This window comes from Poecilia reticulata, chromosome 21 (genome assembly GCF_904066995.2).
Source record: "Poecilia reticulata chromosome 21, P_reticulata-male-v2, whole genome shotgun sequence".
In the NCBI taxonomy this organism is placed as follows: Eukaryota; Metazoa; Chordata; class Actinopteri; order Cyprinodontiformes; family Poeciliidae; genus Poecilia; species Poecilia reticulata.
Window position 1 is genome coordinate 4451091 of NC_088850.1, and position 25986 is coordinate 4477076.

Consider the following 25986-nt stretch of genomic DNA (forward strand, 5'->3'; position numbering starts at 1 on the left):
CTACAAAAACAAAAATAATCAGAGACAAGTGAAATTCCAGCCCAGTTTTATTGACTGTTTAACATTCATTCAATAAGAAAAACTCATCCCTTCAAGTTTTAGGAAGTAATATTGAAAGATTTTCTCCCCTCTAACTCTAAAGCCCACTGAAGCAGTTAATTACTAGATGTCCAGGAAAAAGGAGATGATTACAACCAGAAAGCACAAACAGAAAATTAGAGGAAAAAGAGAAGTTTCTGACTGTATGCAATGCATCAAATAAATTAATAAGATCTTTTAAACAAAGCAGGTTGATGATGTTAGTACTGCAGGATTATATTGACTTTCAGTTTTCACAAACTTATTTAAGGCCTCAATAATCACGGGAGAGTTTCAGAGAACGGCTTCCTTGTGCTTTAAGTCGGGTAACGGTGGCGTTCACAACATTACGGCTTCAGACTTGCTTTTCTATGAGAAGACAGTCAGTCATATTTCTGCTTACTTTATTTCCTTCAAACCATCTCAATCTGTTCCTCAAATATTCAAAATTAAAATCTGATCAAGATTCTCAGGGATCATAAAACAGGAGTCTTTTCGAAACCTAAAAATTAAGAATTGGGAAATTACTGTAAAGGAAAATACAAATTTAGCCTGCTGCCATAGTTAAGATTCAATGTTAAAGATCAAGCAGTCAGAGATGTTAGAGGACATAAACTTTCAAATAAATACCAAACTTAAATGGAAAAGTATGGAAATGTTTACCTGTCAGAGGTTGGAAATAAATTCAAGAGCTGCATCTTGTTAAAACAAGAAGCGTTCTTGTGTTTAAACGTTTTATATCACATTATAATGAGAAACTCCAGTTAAAACAAGAAACTAATGTCAACAAATTTAGCATCTTATACACAATATGAAACGTCAATTTCAACAAGAAATACTTGGTTTTCACGAGTTTTGCATCTCCTTATGAGAAACTTAAAACAAAAAACTCGTTATAACAAATTAAACTTCCCATTTCAACGAGAAATTAATTTTTATCTTGTTATACTGAGAAAATGCTATAAAGAAAAACCTGTTAAAAAAAGACATTTTAATTTTGCATATCTTTAAAACTATACTTTTTTTATACGATATGAAACTTCATGTTTTAATGAGAAAGTAATTTTTAAGAGTTTAGCATCTCTTTAAAAAAAACTTAAATCAAGAAACTCATTTTAACGACTTTTGCATCTTATTAAAATGAGAAATTTTGTTCTAAGGAGAAACTTTCAAGTTATGAGCTATGAAACTTGTATAAAAAAACACATTTCTTGGAATTTTTCATCTTATTAACAAGAAACATTCTCATTTTAACGAGTTTTGTATCCGTTATAACGAGAATCTCTGGTTATAACAAAATTTAACTAAACAGCTTCTGGAGACAAATTATAAAACTACTCTGAATGCAGATTAATCCGTCTATTATTTTGTATAAAATGATCAGAATAAGAATACTGTTCTGATTAAATAACATATTTTTAGCAAAAAAATACACATTGTATTAAATTATCTAAACATATATATTAGCTATCAGAAGCAGATTTAAGATTACAAATAAATTTTTATCTAGTCCTCCAACATCTCCGAGTGATGCTTGAAAACAGAAAATTATTTTTAAAAAGTAATTGTAAGTGCTGAGAAAAATAAAAATAAAAGACTGCTTCAAGTATCCCAAGGAAAATTCAGTAGCCCTGAAAGTTGTTCCAAATGGTTTTAATCCTTTGAACTCTTTTCTGCTGATCGGCTTGATTGATTGTTGTCCACAAGGAAGATTTTAAATTACAGTCTGTTTTTTTAGATGCTGGCCTAAACCTAAAATATTTCTAGCACCCTATTTTACAGTTGAGGCATTTTAAAATGAGGTTAAGTTCAGAGGATTCCTCATGCGGATGGGTTTTGTGCTTTGGGTGCATCAGGCCAACGAAGCAGAGGAAGAGCAAAGGCAGACAGAATCGCTTCAACGTCCCAAACAAAACAACAAAAACAACATCTTACCAAATACTTTTTGATCTAGTTTTGAGTTCAAATATCTTAACGCACCTGAAATAAGACAAAACTAACTCATAAGCAGGAGCTTGTTTTAAGTCAATAACTTACTAATATTGATGACAAAGTTCTAGTTTCACTGGCAGATTATTTCACTTAAAACTAGACGTTTTCCCATGTTAAAAGTGAAATGATCTGCCAGTGGAAATAGAACTCGGTTGCTAGGCGACCGGCTTGGCCGGCGTTGCTAGGTAACGGCGCCAGTTGAACTAGAACATTTCCATCAATATTAAAACTGCTTGACAAAATTTTGTACTTTTGCAGTAAAAACTGAAAGATCTGTTTAAAGCTTGATGTTGAGGTAAAAACAAATAAAACTAACTGGCAGCAGTGTTTATTTAATAAACTATAAGATTCAAACCAGAGCAGCACTTTAACTACCAACTTGTTCATTCTTTGTGTTCATTATCAAGTAGCAGCTAATATAATGACTGTCGCTCGTTTTAAAGCATGTCATATGTCAATTTATAATAAATATGAAGCCAAGAGTGATTGTAAAGGAATACTTATGATGGTAAGACTGGGAATATTCCAAAAATGAGATCAAGGTTCACTTTTTGGTATGAATTTAGAACATTTTTGGATCTTTTCAGTCGCGTTTTGTTTGGGATGTAGAAGTTTGTCCCTTTACTGTTATTGTGCAGAAGCTCCATTGTTAAGACTTTGACAGATTTCTCTGAGCGCTGGAAGATGTTTTAAGACTTCTTTGGACAATGTGAAGACGAGTCTGTGTTCAGGACCTCGATCATCGTTCTGATGGACGGAAAGGTCTCTGCTACAGACGGAAGACTTCGGTACCAACTGGGTAAACTGGGAACAGGAAAAGTTAAGAGTCACACTGGACTTTCAGAAAAACAAACGAAAGCGATCGTTTTCTAATCGTACCTTTTTAGATTCATCCAGCTCTTTGCTGTTTTACTGAAACTTTCTGGACTTGGCGCCGTCATGGCTTCAAAGTCTACCAACTGAATCAAATAAAGGCAGAAAAAAAGAATAAATTAAGGATCAATTTCTAATGATTGGACAAAAAAAATCTATCCATCTCTCTGGATTTAAGATTGACTGTGGCTACTATCAATTGCAGCAACCTGCGCCACCCACTGGATGTAGGGAGTTGGTTGTGTGAACAAACTCCTGCCTAAGATCAGAAGGCTGTTAACGATCAGTAGCAAACTGCTGGCGGATGTTTAGTGTGCTACGGAGCAGAACGCTGACGTTGTTGTTTCTCCCTACAATCGATAGTAGCCACACAGGCACACCCGTTAAAAGGAAACAAACGCACCCAGTACAATACTTTCATTCTATTGGCTGAGAGGTTGCCAGGCGACTGTGCCAAAAGGCATTTCCAAACGCGAGCAGAGAGTCTGAACAGAGACTAGGTGTGAGCGCAAGGAGAAGTTTTGAGTACAAGCATTACAAGTTTTGAGAAGAAAGACAAAGTCCTGCTTTCAAAATAAAAATGTGTGCTTTTGGATTATGGCAGAAAAATTCCCCCATACTTTTCCAACAAATGATGCGTATCAATGGGATTGATTACTTGTTTGTGTTTTTTCTTTTTGTCTGAAATAAATCAATAAATAATTAAATATTTTGTGTGTCAATGACTGGTTTTATTTATTTGCCGTGATGTTTACCTTTCCTTTTGGGATTCTACCGATGACCTCTTTCCCACTGGCCATCAGCGCCCCCATCACCACCGAATACGCCACCACACTGAAGACAAAGACATCAGCCGATAACTGATACCACGTTTTGCTTTTCAACCAAAGCAGATTTTAATGTATTTGACTGAAACGCACCTGGATCCTCTGGATAGAGGCATGAGGTTGCAGAAGTAATAAATCAGAGAGAGGATCAGGTTGCATACTGCATCTGCATCCTGAAAAAAAAACAGGAAGAAGTGTGATGCTTTCTGCAACCGTCCAGATTAAGGACATGTTTGTTAAACATCCACATGTCAGAAAACATTTTTACTTTCTACTGCTGTCTGTAAAACTGACTGCGTATTTGTTTTGCTTTTAGAGAAAAGCGTTTAGAGGTAAATCTCACCCCCAGTTCGGTGGACAGCATCAGCGCCTTCCCTTTGACTGTCAGGTCTTTGTAGATGTTCTCGATCTCTGACTGGTACTGCTGCGTCCGCTCCTCTGTCGTCTGGGTTTCTACAGAGAACAACATGTTCCCCACCCTAACAGAACAAAAAAAAAAAGCAACATAAACAATCAGGAAACTTCAAATTCATACAAATATGACTTAATAATTTTATGATCTTATATTTCCAGAGCTTCTGGAGATTCTGGGTTTAGTTTTTAGGTTTGAATAGTTTGAACTAAGAACTTAAGGCAGATATTTCTACAATGGCCGGGATTTAAATATGGAGGCTGGAAAAAACAAAAAACAAACAAATGAGTGAGTGGGTGGGTGGATAATTAGGTCATCTTACTGTCCTGCACCAATGAGGATCAAATATTTTTTCATAATCTTAATTTTTCTGCTCAGGCAGGATGAAAACTGCCTAAATAATAAACATAAACCACTGTAGCAAACCTAAAGAAAATAAGTCAACATGGAACAAAATTATTTTTATTTCTGTAGTTTAAAACCACAGAAAAACATTTATTTGGTGCTCTTGGACTTATATAGTTCAGCTGAGTGTATAATATTAGCTTCAGTTATTACAGGCTGCAGTTTGTGGGAAGCAGTGACACCTAGTGGTTAAACCTGTAACAGATTTCATGTTTCCCAATTTTAGTGTAAATGTTGGGTTTGTTTATTCTGCTGTAAAGAAATGAAGCAAATATGAAATCTCACTGGACAGAAAAATGTGTTTTAAGGCCTTGAGACCGTCCGGCTCCATCAGGTGTTACCTGTCTCCAGTGATGGTGATGGTGAAGCCATCATACTCCTTCCCAGGATCCTTCACACTCGGCACCTTGGAGTTCACAGTGAATCCATCTCTGGTTTTACTATTAAACTGCTTCAGGAAATAAACACACAAACAACAATCCTGGAATTTCACTGCTTAAACAGTCACATTAAAACCACATTTTATCATTAACTGCCTGACTATTGATGCAAATGATCGATTAATCTAAAGTTCATTGATCTTATCGAGGAACAATTTTTTGATAAGCAGCCATTTTCTTAAAAACACGACAGCCGACTGGTCTTTCCATAAAATGCTGAATTAAAATTAAATCATTAAATTTTAACATTTTGTGTCAGCTGTATTAAATACTGACTGACTAAACAAAAACTTGTAGTTCTCATATTTTTAAACCTATTATAAAATATAACAAAACAATAACGAAAAATATGTGAAACAATTTCCAATAAACAGAGATATTCATGCAGCAATACCGTCTGTTGCACTTGAAGAAATGTTAAAACTTCACAGCCGTGCATATTGGCGCCATGTTTCCCCCCCCCAACCCCATCATGTTACAATTATTATCCATTCGGCCGCTTTTCTGCCATATTATCCTCCCTTTCGTAGCAAATCGTTAGTTTTTGATAACTCAAAGAGCTTACTGAGTGTTTATATTTCTAAAAAGAACCGCATAAAGCGTTAACCCCTAAACGGACTCTGTTTGGACCGTTTCTCTTTTCCGATCTAATATGGATCCGCCATCTTTGTTTCTGTCTCTCAACGGCTCCACTTCATTATGATCAGCAGCGCCCTCTGCTGGATGGCGGCCAAACTACAACACTAAAAGCAGGTCTAAGTGGACGTTTTTAGTTAATCGATTGGAACAAATTTTAATCTAATAAAACATTAATCGATTGATTCCTTCTTACCTTCATTATTGGCAGCAGATCTTCTACTTTATTAACATTTTCAAGTGCTTGGCGGACCTCCAGGAGGCCTCTTGGGTTGTACGCCCTGATGAAGATGGAATAAAGTAACTATTTAATAAAAAGAAGGAACTGTCTTTGTTAAAACTGCAAATAAGGCAATTGCAGGTATAAAAAAAGAGTCAATTTTTGCCAAATTTTGAGATTAATTTCATAAATTTCCTACAAAAAAAACATGAAAATTTCTGAGCTTAAAAAGTCAAAACTTTGGTCGAAGAAACTTAGAAATTAAGAAATTTATTTATTCATTTTTATTTTTCATTTTTTGGAAAAAAAAAAAAAACTAAATTTCTGAGCTCAAAAAATTGACAATTTTCTAAAAAAAAAATTTACATTTCAGACTTTAAAAAATAAAAAATGTTTGGCTTTTGGATACCTTCTGAGTCTCAAAAGTCCACAATTCTGCTTATTGGCGTCATTTTTCTTTCTTTCAACATTTAAAATTTTCAAATTTCCGTTTTTTCTGGAAAATTCACGAGATTAACCTAAAAATTTCATCAAAGTTTTTTTTTTCTCAGAACCTTGTTACCTTTGGAGCTCAGAAATCTAAGAGATTTTTCTAGAAAATTTCTGACAATTTCAAAATTTCTGAACTTTTGGCAGAAATTACTCCTTTTTTCTACAATGGCCTTCCATACAAATAGTTTGTGAACAAAATTGAAAGGACGTTCGGTGTAATTTACCCGTGGTACACTAATATTCTGTCTTTAATAAACTCTAGGATGTTGTCAAAGTAGGCCAGGTATCTAATATTTAGAATCTGACCCCTGAGGAGAAAGGAAACAGAGAAAACTTCAGATTAAAGGACTAAAGTTTCTGTGAAGGTGAAATTTGTCCACATTGCGACCTGATGAGATTGATGTGATTGTTGAAGCCTCGACTGAGGCTCCTGGCTGGCATCTGGTCCAACCACAGAACCGGCTGGTCCGGATCTGCGATCCTGCAGGAACAGGAAAAGCCTGATTAGTGCACTTACTCAGAAATATGTCAGAGTAAAAACCAAGATTTCTGTGATATACAAAAATAAAACCATCCAGTTGAAACCTGAAGTTTACATACTCCAAAAAAAGACACATTCACCTTTTTTTCTCACTGTTTGAGGTTAAATCAAAACAAAATTATCTTGTTTCAGGTCAGTTAGAATCATCTAAATTATTTCTCCTTGCTAAGCAGCACAATAATAAGCGATCTATTAATTAATGTGGTTTTATTTGCTTTAAGAGCTTGCTCCTGGGGTACAAGCTCTTAAAGCAATACGGCAGGATGAGGGCAAACCAATGCCAACATCTTTTAGGTAAACATATTTTAAGTATCAGTAAAAGTGCAAAAAAAAGGTTAAAGTCTAAGACGGCGCATTAGGGCCATTGTAGATTTTTAAAAAATGTAAATTTCTGTCAAAAAAACTAAGATTTTGAGAATAAACTCAAAAATTTTCTAGAAAAAATTAAATTTCTGAGCCCCAAAAGTCAAAAACCTCCAAGAAAAAAAATCATATTTTGAAAATAATCTCATATATTTTCTAGGAAAAAATAGAAAGTTTCTGATCTATAAACGTAAAAAATTTTTCAAGAACTCAAATTCTGAGATCTCATACATTTTCAAGAAAAAAACGTATACATTTCAGAGTATAGGTTTCGGCCGCTTTTCTGCCATATTATCCTCCCTTTCGTAGCAAATCGTTAGTTTTTGATAACTCAAAGAGTTATCAAAAACTCTGAAACTTTTGAGTCATCAAAAACTCAAGGAGTTTTTGACTTTTTGAAAAAAGTCAAAAAAGTTTGACTTTGAAACTCAGAAAAATCTAAATTCCCAGCATAAAAGAATTTGAAAAAGTAAAAAGAATTATGTCTCATGGAGATTATTGCAAAAGTCTTACAGTTACTCAAACAATTTGAGGAGCAAACAGAATAGAAGTTGATATTAATCTCAATGAAATTGTCATTTATTCCTTTCATCTCTTTAGTTTTATCTTTTGCACAGAACATCTAACTACACTACTTAAATCATTTATATATTTACAGATTTTCTACAGCATTTACTACAGCCTAAGCATCATGGAATTAACAGGTTTTCTCTCTTAGTTTTCCAAAACTATGAGACAAACCCATAAGGTGAATGAGGGTTTTTCTGACCTCCTCCATTTGACGGCTATGTCAAACATATCTCTCCACTGCATTTGCCGCGTCTTTCCGTTAACTCGCACTTTGGAGCTGCTCCACGTCCGGTGCATCGCCTGCATCACCTCCAGCGTTGCTAACCCCATCGCTTTCAAAACAAAACAAAAAGAAACGCTTTGTGTTTTATCTCTGTTCTAAAGCTTGATCTGTGACTTCAGGACGGAGTCGCCGGTACCTCTGTGTATTCTTTTGTTTGGCAGGAACCCGGGCGTGTCGTACTGCATCAGCGCGCCCAGATGGTCGGCCGTGCAGATCAGCTTCTGGACTTCGGTGCTGTAGCTGTCGAAGTTCTGAGGCAGAACGTCTCTGAGGACCAAAAACACGACGGATGACGTCGCTTCATGATGTTTATAATGAGGTTTTCAGGAAGTCTAATAAATGTCAGGCTTCGGTTGATTAATGTGAGCATGAAATAACTTGAGAATATTATGGCGGGTTAAAACATCAGAGCATGTTTTATACGGTTCAAATTGAACCTAATCAACCTTAGTCAGGATTTCTGAAGTTCTTTCCAATTTGGAGCATGCACATGTACACACTGTTCCTTCTATTAACTACTTTCTTTCTGAACCTTATAATTATAAATAATGTCTGCACACTGTGAGCGTTTGGAACCAAACTCAAATTCTTTGTGCTTACATCTTAGCAATGAAGCAGATTATTGTTATTTTTCCAATTTTCAAGACAAATATTGGAAAGTTCCTTAAATTACAACTAATAAAACAGATTAGAAATAATCTACAGCAGGTAACCAATATCTAAACTACATTTAATTTAAACAAAACAATAAAAAAAATAACTCACACAGTTTTAGCTTCTCCTGGTTCAAATTCACTAACTGAATCTAGGTGATTGCATTTTAGGCAACAAAATGTTTATTTAAAAAGGAACTAAATTATTTGTTCATTTACCTCTTTTAATGTGTTTCTAATATTGTATTAAAAACTCAAGAGGTTAAATGAAAAATCTGCAGAATGTTCCAAATATTTTTAATCCATTAATTGTCAGAATAATCGATTACTAAAACAATCGTTAATTGCAGCCCTATCTGCTGTCATGAATGCGTCACACCTACTTTATATGTGGCTGCAGGCCGGGCTGTTCCTCATAGTCCTCTATTAAAAACGGCAGGTTCTTGGCCCAGTGGTTCTTAAAATTCCCCGGTAAGTCCTGGTCCACGTTGTACTCCGCTACAGGGATATCCAGGTGGGAATGCAGGTAACGGGAATACTCTGGAGGAAAAAAAAACAAAACAGCTCAATAAACTGCAGGTAAAACCAGATAAAACTTTACATTTCTCACTGTTGGACTTTAATTCAGATGAAACTTTAACTGTTTTAGATGAGTTAGGATTACTAAATCTGTTAAATTTCAGAATTATTAGAGAAAACGTTTTGAAAAAGAGTTAATCAGCTAAAGTGGAAACACACCTGTAGAGTAAGTTTCTCCCATCCACTATTGGGTCTGTACCTTACCAGAGGCACAAAGACCAAACCTCCAGCTTGGAGGGGAGGACTCAATTTTTCTGAGATGCCAATTCCATGATAATTTGCAACCTCTGCTTCTTTTTTATTACAGCCACGTGTAATTTTGCAACGTTTTGAAGATTTGCTCAAAATTCAAATGCCAACTAGAAGAAATCATAGCTTCTGCTAGGCTTCTTTTTGGCACCAGGACAACGACTCGGATACAGTTTTCATGATAAACGATGCAGTGAATGCCCTTTCCAACTTTCAACTACAGTTATTTTACATTTGTCAACAGTTAAGGCATGGGTCCTTTAGGACTCGATTGGGGACCAGAATTGGAACATTTGTTACATTTTTAGCTGGTTTGGTTCACGTTCGTGCTGCACTGTCAAGCAAACCAAACAAAATGGAAAATCCTGTTCCCCTCCTCACCAGTGGTGGCGCTGCACCAAGAACTACTGAGGGAAACGACACAAAACCTCTGAGGAAGAGAGTTATATTTTAGTGGTTGTAGGATTTCTCTTTTGTCGCTGGTAATAAACCATGAGCCATTTCTCACTGTAGTCCTAAGCTAACAAATTTGTTTTGGTTGTATTTACCCAGAATGCTCTGCGCTATAGTTCACTTCCTGCTTTTGGAGCGGTATTCAGTCCACTTGGGGTTCATATATGCTCTCAAACCGCACCAGGGTTCACTTTACGTGAACTGAAATCTCAGTTTTTAGGTTGATCCGTCTCCCTTTACTCCAGTCTTGCAGTTTATACTGAGAAATTCCCGACTTCTACACCCCTGACCCTCAGAAGTGTTGGGGTTACAAAAGAGTCACTGTTTTTGCTTCGGTGTGTGAAAGTGCAGGCCCACTCACCTCGGAGGTATTTCACTTTGAGGTATTCGGAGCTGGCCTTTTGTCCCAGCAGGGGGTCGTTCAGCATGACTTTAGTCTGAGCTTTGATGCCCTCGTAGAACTGACCCATGGCGACGTGGCTCAACCCCTTCATGTACTGACACACCTCATTGTAGGGCTCCAAATGGAGGCACCTCTGTGGGGAAACAAACACAAAGTTAGGTTCACTCTGCTGACCGTGGTGCAGCGTAAAGTGGTGAGTGTTTCTGCACCTTGAAGCTCCCAATGGCCTCCTGCAGAGAGCCGTGGTGGTACAGCATCATGCCCCGGAGCTGCAGAGACTGGATGTGGTTCTGGTTCAGCATGAGGGCCTTCTGGAAGCTCTCCATCGCCGATTCAAAATCCCCCAGTTCTCTGAAGGGAGACGAGAAAAGGAGAAGCAACATTGGTTTTCATCAGAGCAAAGCGGAAAATTGGAGTGAGCTTCTATAAAAGAAAACAAAAGGAGACCTGTAAGCCTGTCCGAGGCTCTTATACGCATCTATGAAGTCAGACTTCAACTTCAAAGCCTCTTTGAATGCATCGATGGCTTCCTGACGAAGGAGAAACAACACACACCATGAGGAAACACTCAAACTGCACTGCAGAAACACAAAACCCCACCTGGTATTTTGGTCCAGTTCTATAGAAACTGGACCAAAGTTTAATTTTAATAAAATATCTCAACAGCTCTGCTTAAGGATAACCAGCAGCGCCCTCTGCTGGGTGGAGGCCAAACTAAACACTAAAAGGTGGTCAAAGCAGACATAATAAAAATTAGTTGCAATTGATTTACTTATCTATTAAACCATTAATCAACAATTAATAGTATGTTGAGTAATTGTTTGCATCCCTAACTGCGACATTTTGTTGCGACAAACTGAAAAGACATAATGGTGAACTCACAGTTGAATCATCTTGGTTATGTGGTTATGTATGCACATGTTTTGTTTTGTCCTACCGATTGCTAGTTTTCTTGTCTAAAAAACTGTTTAAAATAAATAAATGAAATTAAATCTTCCACTTTCTGTGAAATTTTTTCTTAATTTATCCTATGGAAGAAACAAACAGTTTATGCTGGCAATAGTGTGTCAGTAGATCAATGCTGGTTGAACAGGTGGCGTTGAAATTGCTGCTTGCCAAATACTGATCCATTCAATAATTTACAGACTGTGAACTTGATCCATAAATCAGAGTGTCCGTGAAGAGAACGGGGTCATCAGATAGAGGACACATTCTCTGCAATCACCTCTGCTGCAGTTTCAAAAGATAAAACCGTCCACGGGGAACTTCCTGTCGCGATAACAGTGATCTGGTGTTTAAAGCACCAGTAGAGGTGGTGGTGTTGTTATTTGTGGTTGAGGCCTAGCTGCTGGTAGGCGCCTCACAGGGTTTCCCCAGGAAATGGTTCAGTGGCAGTTTAGTTGAAGTGATAAAAGCCACAAAGATATATATATATATATATATAAATAAAAGGTCACAAATTACTGTTTAATCTGTGTAAATAGGCAAATAGGCAATACTCAAACTGAAATCAAAAAGTCAATAGACAGCATCTTATCAAGGTTTTTCATGTTTTAAAAGCAGAAATCATCACATACCTACAAAGCAACTATTTATTCAGAGAAAGGTTTCTTAATGAAACATTTAAAAAATTTAGCTTGAATGAAAGTATTTTTGCAAAAATATAAAGCATCAGCTGCTCAGAATAGGACAATTTATTGGTAAAATTCATCTCCAATGTTTTCATTTAAGACACAAATCTTCCCCCATAAGTCGTAGCCTTGGTGTCCCCCAAGGATGTGTCCCTGGTCCACCAATTTAGTTAATTAAAGTAGCCGTATTATGTAATTTCCAGGCACAATGTGGTATTTTATAGCACAATCAGGTAACTATATTACCTTCTATTGTTGTAAAAATGGTGTATATATTAAACACGCTTTAAAAAAATTGACTTAGCATCTGACGCCTAGAAATTGGGCCTCTGTATCTTTAAGAAGCTCTAAACTCTTTCCAACATTCCACCTTCAGCACATCGGCACAACAATGCTCCTCCATTATGCTGTGAACATGATCAATTAGAACAATTCATTGATTAAATAAATTCCTAAAGTTTTAATTTAAGTCACAAATCCTCCACCATCATTCTCAGCTGTGGTGTGCCTCCAGGCTGTGTTCTTAGTCCACCACTTTAGTCCAAATCCTGAGTACAATTTGAAAGTTTCAGACTCCAAATCTAAAGGCATGATCACAGAGAGGACATTAACAAGGCTCTACAATTCAACAGGTCTGTAAGCATACAGACAAAAATATATGGTAACCTCGTGGTTTAGCACACAACCAGACAGGATGTGGAACAACCTTTTCCCTCAAAGTTGCAAGCAGTCTGCAAAGTACAACACCAAGCCGTGGTGACAATACACAGAGGCAACACTCATCAAAACAACTCTTATATGATCTCTACTGAAGGTGAGACAAAAACGCCTTCAGGTTCTGAAAACAGCAAGAGGTTTAAATCAACACCTCTGAACCACGAAGCAAGGCTGTGAAAGTACTCTGGAGGTTTACTCAGGTAAAACTGTCGTCACGTGGTTCCCTATGTTTCAATTTATTCTAGCGTATTGAAAAAAAGTTTTGATTTATAAATGACTGACTTTTATAAAAAATTGATTTTTAATCTCAATGAGACACACCCAATTAAATAAGTTTACATATACATACATTACATGAGGAAATTAAATAAATTTTGTCAAACATTATTTGCTGTGATAGCTTTGAAATGTGCACTGGTGTGGATTTAACAGGTTCTGAAGTGTCAGGATGGAGTGTGGTGCTTTTAACTTTCTTTTTCCAAATTTAAGGCAAAAGTAGAAACTGGGGAAATAAATTTTAAATCCTTTAATAAACCCAACCTGCTTTCTGATAAATATGAGCTGAATTAATGACAAAGCAGGTCAAGCCAACAGCTTTGCTTTTAGTTTCAAGCATCCAGCATGCCGATGTGAGTGGAACTTCAACAAAGCAGCAGCTGGTTAAATTTTATTTTAAAAAAAATTTGGCATGCATGAATGATGTTGCAGTAATGGCAGAGCATGATATTCTCTAAGCTGCTGTGTCTATGTACAGTAATTTAATAATGAAAGGCAAAGTCCAGAGCAGAAAAATGACAGAGGGAGATAAAAGCGCTTTGTTTTATATTCTACATCAATATGAACCTTTATTTAATCAAATAAAAAAAACTCATTCAAATCTAAAATCTCTTTTTAAAGAGGGACCTGGCAAGACAGCAGCACTTTTTACAAATATTAAGTAGGCCTGTAGCAATAAGCAGTAAATTAATTAATCACACAATAAATTAAAACAAAAATAATTTTGCATGGTTTATTGTTTCTTCTCTCTCAATTTCTAGTTTTGTTTTCAAAAGCTGGATGATAAAACTGGTGCTTTTGTCTCAAACATTATGTCTGTAATGATACAATAATCTACCTTGATAGAAAATAATATTCTATTATTATCTTAAAAGTAAAAATAGACCTATTCTCTTTGGTTTGTTTAGACAGATGTGTTCCATAAACAGAAACAAACACTTTACTTCTGACTTTCTTGTTTTTTTAAATATCTTGTTGTCTATTCTAATGTATAATTTATCTCTCCAGCAGTGAGATATTGGAAAGTAAGGTGCTTAAAAGCAACTTATGAGATATTTCTGTTTGTTAAAATTGATAACACAGACCCAGAAGGGACAAATTACTGATCCTACATTGCAGATTATTTCATTTAAAAATCTATTGCTCTTGTTCAGGGGTGTCAAACTCATTTTTATTTTTGCTCAAATCAAGTTCATAAATGCTCCTAGAGGGCAGGTTGAGCCTGGATGTGTTAATAAAACCCATTAAAATGTTAAAAATAATGAATCCTTAAAATTCAATTATACTGACCATCTTTTCAGTCCCTCCAGGTTTTCACGACTGTTTTTGTGATTTTTTTTGCAATAAAAATCAAAGTGTTTGTGGTTTTAATCTGGAAATATTTGCAACATTTGCGCTTATTTATGATGGTAAATGCAACTTTTTATTACTCGCTGTGTGTATTATGGACTATAATCTGACATCAATTAAAGCTGAGGCAGCTGTTTAGTACAAGTAAGAAAGTTTTTGACAATGTTTGAGAAAAATCTGCAATAAACTCCCAGTTATGTATTAGTGAAAAAAAGTGCAGGGATTTGTTGATTTTGTGTGAATTTCCCCAATAATTCACAAGAAGCTGGAGGGACTGATTGATATAATTCAGCAGTAAACAGATAAAATCTCCATCGATTAGTTTAGTCTACAATCTAGAGGGTCGCATAAATGGCGGACCGGATTTGGCCCACGGGCCTCGAGTTTGACACATGTTCTCTACTGAAAGCATCTGAGGCGAGCCTACCTTCAGCATTCCTCTGTGAAAAAAGGTGAGGCCCTTATAGAGCATGGCGATGGGCTGATTCTTCTTCAGCTCCAAGGAGCTCTGGAAGTCCTCCATGGCTGCAACGTAATCCTGGACAGAGCATGAAAAATGATGTGACTCGTCCACATGTGAAAACAGGAGCACAAACATGCAGATGTGTTGGGTTTGCAGGTCAGACCTCAGAAATAAAGAGCAGAGTTCCTCTGTGCCTGTAGAGGCGAGCTGACGGCTGCAGCTGGATGGCTTTGCTGAGGTCACTCAGAGCCTCGCTGATCCGACCCAGAGGCGACAGAATCTGAACAACAAATGTGTAAAAATATCAGAACGGAGTTTAAAAGTAATGCAAGAAAAGTAGAAATTAGAATTTAAAGCAGAAAAACTGCCAGATGAATTAGTTTATACAGAGTTAAACTGTTTCTGGTTCAGTACAACAAAGCTGCAGAGAGTGGCGCAAAAAGGAAAAGGTTGATAAAACACCTTCAAAAACATGGGGAGTGGTGCAGATCAGGTTTCACAGTATTCAGCTCACCTGCATCACAGCTGCTTCTGCATCAAATACACTGCAAAAAACACAACCTAACCAAGGATTTATGGTCTTTTACTAATGCAAATATACCACTACACCTGAACCTGACTTCAAAGTAACTTTTCAGCTAAATAAAGGAGCTTGTTTCATGTCAATGAAAAGTTCTAGTTCCACTGGCAGATTATTTCACTTACAGCAACATTTGTGTAAAAACATGAACTAGTAATTTTTCATCAATATTAAGAAATTACTGTCTTATGAGCCCTTATATCTTCCTAAAAAGTTGCTTGTAAGTTAGTTTTGTCTTATTTAAACTGAACTGAGATATTTACACTAGAAACTAGACAAATACTTGGTAAGGTTTTATGTTTTTGCAGTGCAAAAACTTTATTTTTATCTATATTTTATCACATCTAAAATAATTTCTGCGAACTGAAGAGGCAGAATCTACACGTATGATTTTGTAATATAATCATGCATAGAGTGTGCAGTCCCCTCTACTTTGAAAACAACGTGCAGAAACGTTTTAAGAAAATCTTCTTTTATGGGAGTAGCAGTTTGTTTTATTGTCGCCGTGACCTTTGACCTCTGTTTAGGCCTCACCTCAGCTCTCTGCTCATAAACTTCGGGCCAGTTCGGCTCGAGTGCGATGACCCGGTTGAGCTCGTACAGCGCCAGGTCTGCGTTCTTTATGTCCTGGCAGGAAGATGAAGTTACAGTTTAACTTAAATCTTTAAAATGACACAGTTCAGTTTTAATTTTAGATTTTTTATTAATGTCTTCTCAATCAGAAGTTTGCATGCATTTCCTCAGTGCTTGGCAGCATTGCTTTCAAAATTAATAATTGGGTCAAACTTTTTGCGTTTCTTTCTTCTGATAAAAGTCGAAAATTGTAAATTTTTGGAGCTCAGAAGTTTCCACATTTTTTATAGAAAATTTCTAGGAAATATTTGACTTTTCAGACTCTTAAAGTTCCTTGTTTTTCCTAGAAAATTTCTAAGATTAATCTGAATATTTCCACGGTTTTTGCAGGAAATGTACTCCTTATTTCTGTCTACAATGGTCCAAACACACCTTCATAGATTATTGCTGCATTTAGCAAATAGAAATACTTTTGGTAAACCTAACAGACCTAAAACAGGAGAAGGTTTGTCCGATTTTAATTCAGACAGCGTGAAAAAAAAAGTCTTTTATTCACTTTATCTAAAATCCTGGTTTAAACTGCATTAAATTCATGAAGAAAACAGTTGTGTAAGGTCATCCCAATGCTGGTTTAAGGTAATACAAACAAAAAAACACAAGGTAGAGAAGCTGTGCTTAACAGTGCAATTAAAGTTAAATTTATTGTTGCAATAATAACCTGCTGTTATTTTGATTCCTTCCTAAGAAATTAAACTCTTAGAAAGCCGCTCTGGTTTTTGCAGAACTATAAAACTAAAAATACATCAAATTCACACTCAAAACTGAAACTGAAACTTTTACAGGCTGGAACTCTATAAAAAGCTTTAAACAGAGTAAAACAGAAATGAAAACATGTTGTGCATTTTGCAAGCGTCACTCACCTGCAGGCTTTTCTTGCCGTAAGCTATCCCTCGTCCATAGATGGCGCTGACCAACTCCGGGTCGCTCTGCGTCAGAAACAAAGCATGTTATGAAGAATATCTCTGTCTGGAGAATTACAAAATGCTTTTACATGTTATGAATTTAAAGTTAGATGCTCACACACCTGAAGTAAGAGGGAGAAATGTTTAATGGCCTCGTCATAAAGACCGTTTCCTATCAGAACGTAGCATATGGCTGCAGAGGGAGGAAAAAAGAGGAGGTAAAAGAGTTTTTAAAAAGCCTCTTAAATGTGGATATCAACTCACCCAGTTCCTCGTTTGTGTTTTGGTTGTCTACAGGGAAGGGGATTTTCTTTTGCTCTATAAACAACTTGGCCTGGTTCTGTGGGGAGATCAAAACCAGATCGATTACACCGACACAGGAAGAAGAAACGAGAGAAACATAAAGATATCGCACAGAAACACAAAACGGCGTATCGGTTTCCTGTGTGAGGAGGATGTATAAAAGTTTCCTGTTTTGGGCCTTAAATTTAAAGATACAAAAACAAACAGAAATCATTTCACACCCTTAAAAAAGAGCCTCTGATCAGCCATAAATAAATTTCTGCTGTTCCAGTCGGCTTTTTCCAGCATCGTCACAGCAAAAGGAAAACACAAAAAAACTTTTATTATTCAGGAAAACGTTGAGCAATGGACGAATCGGCTGAAAAACGTATCACGGTACAACATACTCTTCTTTTCTACCAGAAAAACTGGAAAGTAAATATTCACCAAAAATTTGGAGATTAAACTGGGAAATTTTCTAGCATCAACTTGGATGTTTCTGAGCGCCAAAAGTCAAAAATCTGCAAGAAAAAATATCTAATTTTTTTCTGAGTTTCAGAAATTTTCACTAAAGGAAAACTGCTATTGCATTTTGGGCAATAAAATGTTTTTTCTCTCATTTAAAAAATATAACTGAATTATTTATTTATTTGTTTTTTTTATACGTAATATTGCAAAATAAATAAATAAAGCGTTAAGTGGTTAAATGAAAAATCTGCAATTTGTGCTAATTTTGTCCGATTAATCGATTAATCGTCATATTAATTGATTAATAAAATAATCGTTAGCTGCAGTCCTAGTTAGGTAATGTTCTTATCTTATCATGTTCAGCACTTTTTTTTGAAAACGCTTAATTTTTGGAAGCTTTTTTCACCCAAAATTGTTTTCAATTAAGTTATAATATTTTTCAATCTCTAAAAATTCAGAATTTTTTTCAACCGCATTAAAATGCACAATTGTGTTGACTGTTACTGATATTGTTCTGCGGCTCCAAATAGAGACAACATCTGGACAAAAACTAACCACATCTGCTATATTTTAGCTGTAGAGAATGAACATTCACTTCTTTAGAATAATGAAATAAAATGTCGAAATCCAGACGCTGGTGACTTTGAATAGTCCCAAGTCCATAGAAGAAAAAAATAATAATCAAGGCAAGCTTGTAGTCCAGGGTGTGGCTATCAGTGCGAAGGACCACACCCACGAACATAAAACAATCTAAAGTCAACAGATTACATCACTAAATCTTTCCAGTTTGTTCATTAAAGATAGAAGCTCAACTTAATAAATGAAGACCTGATGCAGGTTAAATTAAACCGAGTTTTTTCCATTTGCCTTTCAAATGAGTCATCAGCACTAAACAGAAAATTCAAAGCTGCAACTCAGCTGTAGCAGCTAAAAGCTCAGAGTTTTCTGAGTTTAAGTGGTATAAACTGGATGTAATCTTCTATTTTTTTTTATAAAAAGTAAGCAGTGGTAGATCTGATTAGTGTGGAGCTCACCAGGATTTTTTCAGCGTTGAGAGAGAAAACCGACTCGCACGGCGGGTTGCTTCCCTCCACGCAGTCTGGGTCCTCGAACTGTAGAACCGAAGACTCTGCTGAGACAAATGTTCAATTCGACGTTACACACTGAATGTTCAACGTGGAAGTGAATTAAAGATAGTACTGCTTCAACTACCAACCATTTTAGTAATCAATTAATCGATTTTACTGATGATTAATCGTATTAATTCAGATTAATCGATTAATCATCTGAACAGCCACTAATATCGAAAACAATACAGAGTAATTAGGGCTGCAACTATCGATTATTTTAGTAATTGATTAATCAATTATTCTTTTGCAATAGAAAATACACAAATATATAAATAATTTAATTCCTTTTAAATAAAAAAAATATTTGACTGTCTAAAACTCTAGAGCATTACTTTATAACACTTCTTTAATAAATTTGAACCAGGTGAAGTTAAAACTGGGTCACTTGGTGACTTTTGACTAAAACATATCCACAGTTAACAGTGTTTTTATCTTGAATGCAAAATGTTAATTTTTTTGTACAATTTTGGCTTAATTACTGCTCTGAATATGTTGGGTTTTTTACCAAATGGCCTTTTTTGAGTCTGTATGTTCCAGTTAAGTTGACAACTATTTCAACAATCGATTAATCATGACTACTCCGATTAATCGTTTTAGCCCTAAAATAAAGGATTACAAAACAATGAGGCATGTGTGGATAAGAATGTAGAGTTTTTATTCAAATAACGTTGAATCTGCTGGGAGCTTTTAAATCCGCCATTATCGGTTTTCTTTACCCATTTAATCCTGTCCAGGTTTGCAGGAGGGCGGCTGCCATGAGATAGACAGGATGCACCAAAAGGTCATGCAAATACACTCATCTAAAAACAGAGGAGCAAAGTGACCTATCCAGGTTTCTGGCCTGTGAGAGAAAACCACGCACAGCCAGGAAGAGTATGCAAACTCTGCATGGAAAACTGGGATTTGAACTGTCTCACTGTAAGATAATGGTGACCACATAACTTCTGAATGCAACAGGAGTATAAAGATAACTAAAAATCTCTATTATATATGACAGAGAAACTAAGAGAAAAAGCTATATTTTAAGTTTAAAGCTGCAGTTTGAATGAAGGAAAAATACATCTAAATCTATTTGAGTAAACTGAGTTTACACAATTTAGCTTCTAAATATAAAAATATGCAAAGCTAGAAGAGACACATCCCTAAACACTTACAAAAGATGCTGTAAAGACATTTCTGCAAACTATTAAATCAAGGGTTTAAAGTCAAATATGAAACCTGTGTTTTCATATATTTATTTGCAATAACTTCACACTTAACTACTCTCCTAAAACTGTATTCTATAGTGCAATTATTTGGTTAAATGTAAAGATTTGTCTTTAACAATCTCTTACAAAGGCTTTATTTGGTTACATTTGAATTTATGTAAGTTTCTGATGTAGTTCCTGGTGCGTTTAGATTTGTAGGAAACCTCTACTAAAGGAGTTTCCAAGAACAAAATGTCTTTAAAGCTGAATCTTTGTGAAACAGCAAACCTAAATGTTGCAATTACTAGTAAAACGCCCCAAAAGACCAAGATGATCATTTTCTTTTTTTTAAATTATGCAATTAAGAAAGATGATTATTGTGCTGAATTAATCAAAGTTAATACAAGAAGTAAACTACTCTTTATTCTACATGTATAAACTCCCCGGCCTCATTAACACCGACGTGTTATCCAGCCAGAGGTGACTTTCGTCAGCGTCTCTGAGCTGTCACTGTTTGTTGTTATTAGCCTATTAGCTGCTAAGCTAACCGGGTGACAGTTGGACCAAGCAGGACGTGGCAAACTGTAGAGAGGCAGCGATAGAGAGGCGGCTTACCGCAGTCCGCAGCGTAGTCCTCCCACTCGGACAGCGAACTGCATCCCTGTTTGTGGAGCTCGTTGTTGAACAGCGTGAGAGTGGAGAAGAACTCCGTGGAGATGATCCCACCGCACAGGTAGAGCAGCGACAGCGCTACCACAGCAACAGCCCGGCTGGCAGGGGCCATGTTCGGCTACATGAGTGACGGAAGCTGCTGCAGTCAGAACAAGAGAGCCGCAATCTGAGAGCTCATCGAAACTACAACGTCCGAGCCGCTCTGCTGCGCGTCAAACCGGCTTTTCCGGAATGACGTCGAAAATGAGCGCTTCCTGTGAACACTTTCAAAATAAAACTGACGTTGAATCTTTCTATTAAATAGTATTTATTATTAGTTTGCATTTCTTCTACCTGGGTTTCTAGGCAGAATAAATAATTAATACCATTACTAGTAATTGTTAATTATTAATAATAACTAATAATATGAGGCCACTATATCGGAACATCTCCATCCATCCATCCATTTTCTTGACACCCTTGTCCCTCAGTGGGGTCAGGAGGTGCTGCTGGTGCCTCTCCAGCTGACGTTCCGGGCGAGAGGCGGGGTCACCTGGACAGGTCGCCAGTCTGTCGCAGGGCAACACAGAGACACACAACCATGCACACACACACTCACACCTAGGGACAATTTGGAGAGGCCAATTAATCTAACAGTCATGTTTTTGGACTGTGGGAGGAAACCGGAGTACCCGGAGAAAACCCACGCATGCACAGGGAGAATCGAAGGGGCCGGGAATCGAACCCAGAGCTTTCTTGCTGCAAGGCAACAGCTCTCCAACTGCGCCACTGTGCAGCCCTCGGAACATTCAATGTAGTAGAAAATTGCAGTGCTACAAAATAATTTTTGCTTTCTTCTTTTCAAAATTCTGACTCTAATCTCAGAATTTAAACCTATCCCCAGTATTCTGACATGTATTTTTCATATCAGAAATATATCTAAATTATGTTTTTTTTTTTTCAGAATTATGATTTTAATCCAACTTTAATCTTCTTTTTTTTTACTTCAACACCAACATAAATCTGATTTTTTTTTAAGCAGAATTTTTTATTTGCTTTGACAAACTTTAATATCAGAATTCTGTACCAGCAATGTAATCTTTATCAATCTTTACTGAGTGTGTGCAAAGCAGACATCGTTTGTTTGAGGCATCTTCTGTGTCTGGTGATCTTCATTCACAGTTTTAATAGGCTGTTGGGTGATTATGTGAAAACTCCTTGCAAATAAACCATCCACATGCCCATCTGTGGTCTGCCTGTGTATCAAATTACATTTGAACTGAGCGACGCTTCAAGTATACTGTTTCGAATTTGGTGCTTTTATTTTGAAGTCAAATGTGCACCGTTCCGTTTCTCTTCCGGTTACATTATTTTGAACGCTAGTTTGCTCTTCCTAGCTGTGGACAAATGTAAGAATGGGGAAAGAAGCGTTTTACAGATGTGTTGAGTGCAACGAAAAGGCCGCGGAGCTTCACCGGGATTACAGCAACGGGATTCTGAAGATAACAATATGCGTGCGTTTATTTTTATTATTGTTTTTTTTATTTTATTTTCGCCGTCAGATGGAAGATTTCTATGTGAGATCAACATAGCAATAGCCTCAAGAATGTAAAACACGTCAACTTACTACTTTCCAAAACTATATTAACGTCGGTAAATAAAAAGTTAATGATCCAAATAAATAGTCCTGACTGTTTATAAGATGCCATAAAGAAAAACTAAGTCGTCTTTAATCGTCTGCTGCTGTTGCTCTGTTTGTCTTTCCTTCAGGAGTCCTGTCAGAAGCCAGTGGATAAATATATTGAATATGATCCAGTTATTATCTTCATTGATGCTATTTTGTGCAAAGCACAAGCTTTCAGACACATTTTATTCAACACGAGCTTAAATGTAAGTAACATTACTGGACATTTGTGTCACTGCATTGTAAACTTATTCAAACCTATGAAAGGTTTTTACTTGTTGCTACTGGTGTAACATTTATTGTATTTGACTGGGATTTTATGTGTTAGAAAATATTATATTAGTTAATTATTGCAAAGTGGAAGGAAAATTAATTGTTCTTACAATTTATTTACTTTTGTAAAATGTGACTTGCATTTGTGTTCAGCCACACCGAGTTAGCTGCAAATAAAGCAGTGCTTCCATTAAATAAGAAATGTTCATGAGAAAAGTCCAAACAAAAACAAACCACCATCCTCCGATCACTTCTTGTCGTCTTCGGCGTTTTCGCCAGTAGTAACATTCAGGTATTACTCACGTGACTAATAGCTGTGGGGATCGATTAATGAGTTCGAGTTGGCTGAAAAACCACCTCATCCTAGCACAAAACCTTTTTTATTTAAAGTTTATTAGGAATTTGTGCTATTTTATGATTAATTGAAACACAGCTAGTGATACTTGTTAGCCCTTTTCTTGTGAACTCGGAGTAGAAATGTCTTTTCTCTCCTTTTCTACCCACTGCTTCCCACTCGGCTGTCCCGCAGATCCACTGGAAGTTGTGCGTGTTCTGCCTGCTGTGTGAAGCGTACCTCCGGTGGTCCGCGCTCCACGGCTCCGAGCAGAGCAGCGACCCGGCCGACATCATCCGTTACACCAAGGAATGGGAGTTTTATGGCAAGTTTGGATTAGCTGCCCTGGGTGAGATGGTTACACATATGAGGATTTTTGTTTGTTGCTCAAAATATTCAATAAATACATATGTTAGTGTGTTGATGGTAACCTTCAGTAGCTGCTTTATCGATACTCTAATGTAAAAAAAAACACACAATTTTCCATTAAATTTATCTTTGTAACTTCAATTAGTGCTATTTTTCTGATTAATCGTGCAAATTGTTTAATTCCCAACATGTTCCTGGATCCGGTGCACTTTGCAGAGCTGGCGGCGTTCTGCGGCAGCGTGCTGTCCTTCCTCTGGCTGTGGGAGTCCCGTCTGCAGGGACGGAGCGCGGAGCTCGGCCTGCTGCTCAGAGCGCTGCTGCTGTCCTGCTACGGGAAAGTCCTCCTCATCCCGACCGTCATCTGGGAGCACGACTACTCCCCGCTCTGCCTGGGCCTCATCAAGCTGTTTGTGCTCACCTCCAACTCACAGGCCATCAGAGGTGAGAAGCGGGGATCGATTAATGAGTTTATCTAAAGTTAACTGAGCTCATCGATCGACTAACAGTTTATTTATTATTCTTAAAAACCTGAGTTTTCTCCTCTGCTTTCCTTATGTTGCCTTTTTGTTTATATTAGGGATTAAACTGATCAATTATTTAGTAATCTAAAGTTGATTGATCTTGTCTATCGATTAACGATTAATTGATAAGCGGCCATTTTCTTAAAAATCTGTGTTTTCTCTTGTAGTCGACCATCTTTTCATAACACAAAGGGCTACATGCATTTTTCAAAACTGCAGGTGTGTGTCTGGTGAATGTTTGGTTGAAATTTGTTTTTCATTCAGTGGGTAGAAAATGCAGACATTTTACTCAAGTAAGAGTAGAAATACTTCATAATAAAATTACTCCAGTAAAGGTACAAATATAACAGTAAAAATACTAAAAAAACTAAACAAAAAGGTTCCCCAAGTAAATGTAATTGAGTAACTAGTTACCACCCAACTCTGATTCGAACTAATTTTAATCTAATAAACCATTAATCATAAGTCAATTAATTGATTGGATCCCTAGTGAGAACATAGTGTCATTTTCATTTTCTGCAGTAATTCACTTCTTCTTTTGTTTGTTTTTTCTGATGCTGTTGTTCCCAGTGGTCCTGAACTGCAGCAGGCGTCTGTCCCTGGTGGCTGTTTGCTTCGGCCTGCTGTCAGAAACTCTCATCGCTCAGACCTGCAGGAAACTCCAGTGGAGCCTCCAGGACATGTGGACATTTTAACCATTGTCTTTACCATCTTCAGACTGGAATATCTGTTAACTCAGAGACGGATTACCCGCTTTATAAACCTACTGTTTTCTCTTTTCGGGGTAAATTATTTGTTTGTATAATAGTGTTTTATTTTGCTTTATTTTCTTTTCTTTTGTAACTTTGTAAATGTATCAAAATAAAGCTAATCTGAATCTATTGATACCAAATTGATGACCATGAGGTCGGGTAAGATTTGTAAAATGTTCTCTACACTGCAAAAGCAAAAAAGTCTTAAGTATTTTTACAGTGCAAATATCTTAGTACACTGGAAATGAAACTAAAATAACTTACAAATTCTCAGTAAGATATAGAAGTTTTTTTAACTCAGTAATTCCTTAATGTTGATGAAAAAGTTATAATTCCACTCGTCCCGTTACCTAGCAACGCCAGCCAAGCCCAGCCCGTCACCTAGCAACCGAGTTCTAGTTCCACCAGCAGATTATTTCACTTAGGAAAAATGTCTTGTTATAAATGAAATAATCTGCTAGTGGAACTAGTACTTTTTTGCCAATATAAAGAAATGATTGAAGAAATGAAGCTCCTATATCTTGCTGAAAAGTTAATTTTAATAATGAAAATTACTTTCATTTACATTGCATATGGTTATATTTGGAGATATTCAACTAATTACAATTGGATATATATATATATATATGTGTGTGTGTGTGTGTGTGTGTGTGTGTGTGTGTGTGTGTGTGTGTGTGTGTGTGTAAATATACAGTTACAATTAGAGATATAAAGGGCTTCATAAATAAAACTGATTATTATTTGTATTGTATAAAGTATATTCTATTCTATTCAAGTTAGTTTTGTCTCATTTCAAGTGTATTAAAATATTTTCTCTAGAAACTAGACCAAAATTGCTTGGTAAGATTTTGTGTTTTTGCAGTGTAGGCTTTGTGCTTTTTAACAGTCCAGACCATTAGTTCATTAATAAAAAATAAATTAAAAAAAGCTTATTAAAGGATGTTTGTTAAGGTCAACAACAAGCCAACACTCTTCTGAAGGATTTTGGTGATTTTTTTTTTAGTAAGTAAAAACACAGCCATCTTGTTTCCCAGGTTACTGTTTAACTCGCTCCAGTTCCTGAGCCACTCTCCAGGAATGACGCTAACAAACCCCGAGGTTGTAATTTCACTAGTCTGTCTGGACTGGAGTCATGCAGCTCTCTGCACATTCTTTTGGATTAGTGGTGAGATGCCTGCCTGTCTGACTCACGTAATGCGTGTAAAACACCCAGACTGCAGGGTTAATCACAGAGTTTATCACCTGCTGCTGCTGCTGCTTCGAGGTCTTGTTGAAAGTTTTTCTTTGCATTTCAGTCACCATGCTGATTGTTTA

At 36.5% G+C, this 25986-nt stretch overlaps 2 protein-coding genes across 3 annotated transcripts; one reads left to right on the forward strand and one right to left on the reverse strand.

Moving 5' to 3' along the window:
• Window positions 1–29: 29 nt before the first annotated feature.
• ttc13 (tetratricopeptide repeat domain 13) lies at window positions 30–20982 on the reverse strand. Of its 2 annotated transcripts, none has more exons than XM_017302052.2 (23): window positions 20704–20982; window positions 18806–18903; window positions 17286–17361; window positions 17144–17214; window positions 16980–17045; window positions 16021–16113; window positions 15070–15186; window positions 14871–14981; window positions 10917–10999; window positions 10679–10820; window positions 10428–10602; window positions 9169–9325; window positions 8269–8399; window positions 8049–8181; window positions 6764–6856; window positions 6600–6683; window positions 5860–5944; window positions 4929–5035; window positions 4114–4249; window positions 3864–3943; window positions 3699–3777; window positions 2950–3029; window positions 30–2874 (listed from the first exon to the last, which is right to left on the reverse strand). In XM_017302052.2, exons 1-23 carry the CDS (start codon window positions 20870–20872, stop codon window positions 2760–2762), a joined length of 2481 nt encoding a protein of 826 aa, XP_017157541.2. In that variant the 5' UTR covers window positions 20873–20982; the 3' UTR covers window positions 30–2759. The 2 variants fall into 2 exon arrangements, with proteins under 2 accessions (XP_017157541.2, XP_008395478.2); XM_008397256.3 differs by having other exon boundaries at window positions 4929–5038.
• A 1104-nt stretch (window positions 20983–22086) lies between these two features.
• Window positions 22087–24801, forward strand: arv1 (ARV1 fatty acid homeostasis modulator). Its single transcript, XM_008397258.3, has 5 exons — window positions 22087–22253; window positions 22510–22629; window positions 23226–23379; window positions 23616–23840; window positions 24491–24801. Exons 1-5 carry the CDS (start codon window positions 22155–22157, stop codon window positions 24613–24615), a joined length of 723 nt encoding a protein of 240 aa, XP_008395480.1. The 5' UTR covers window positions 22087–22154; the 3' UTR covers window positions 24616–24801.
• Window positions 24802–25986: the final 1185 nt, after the last annotated feature.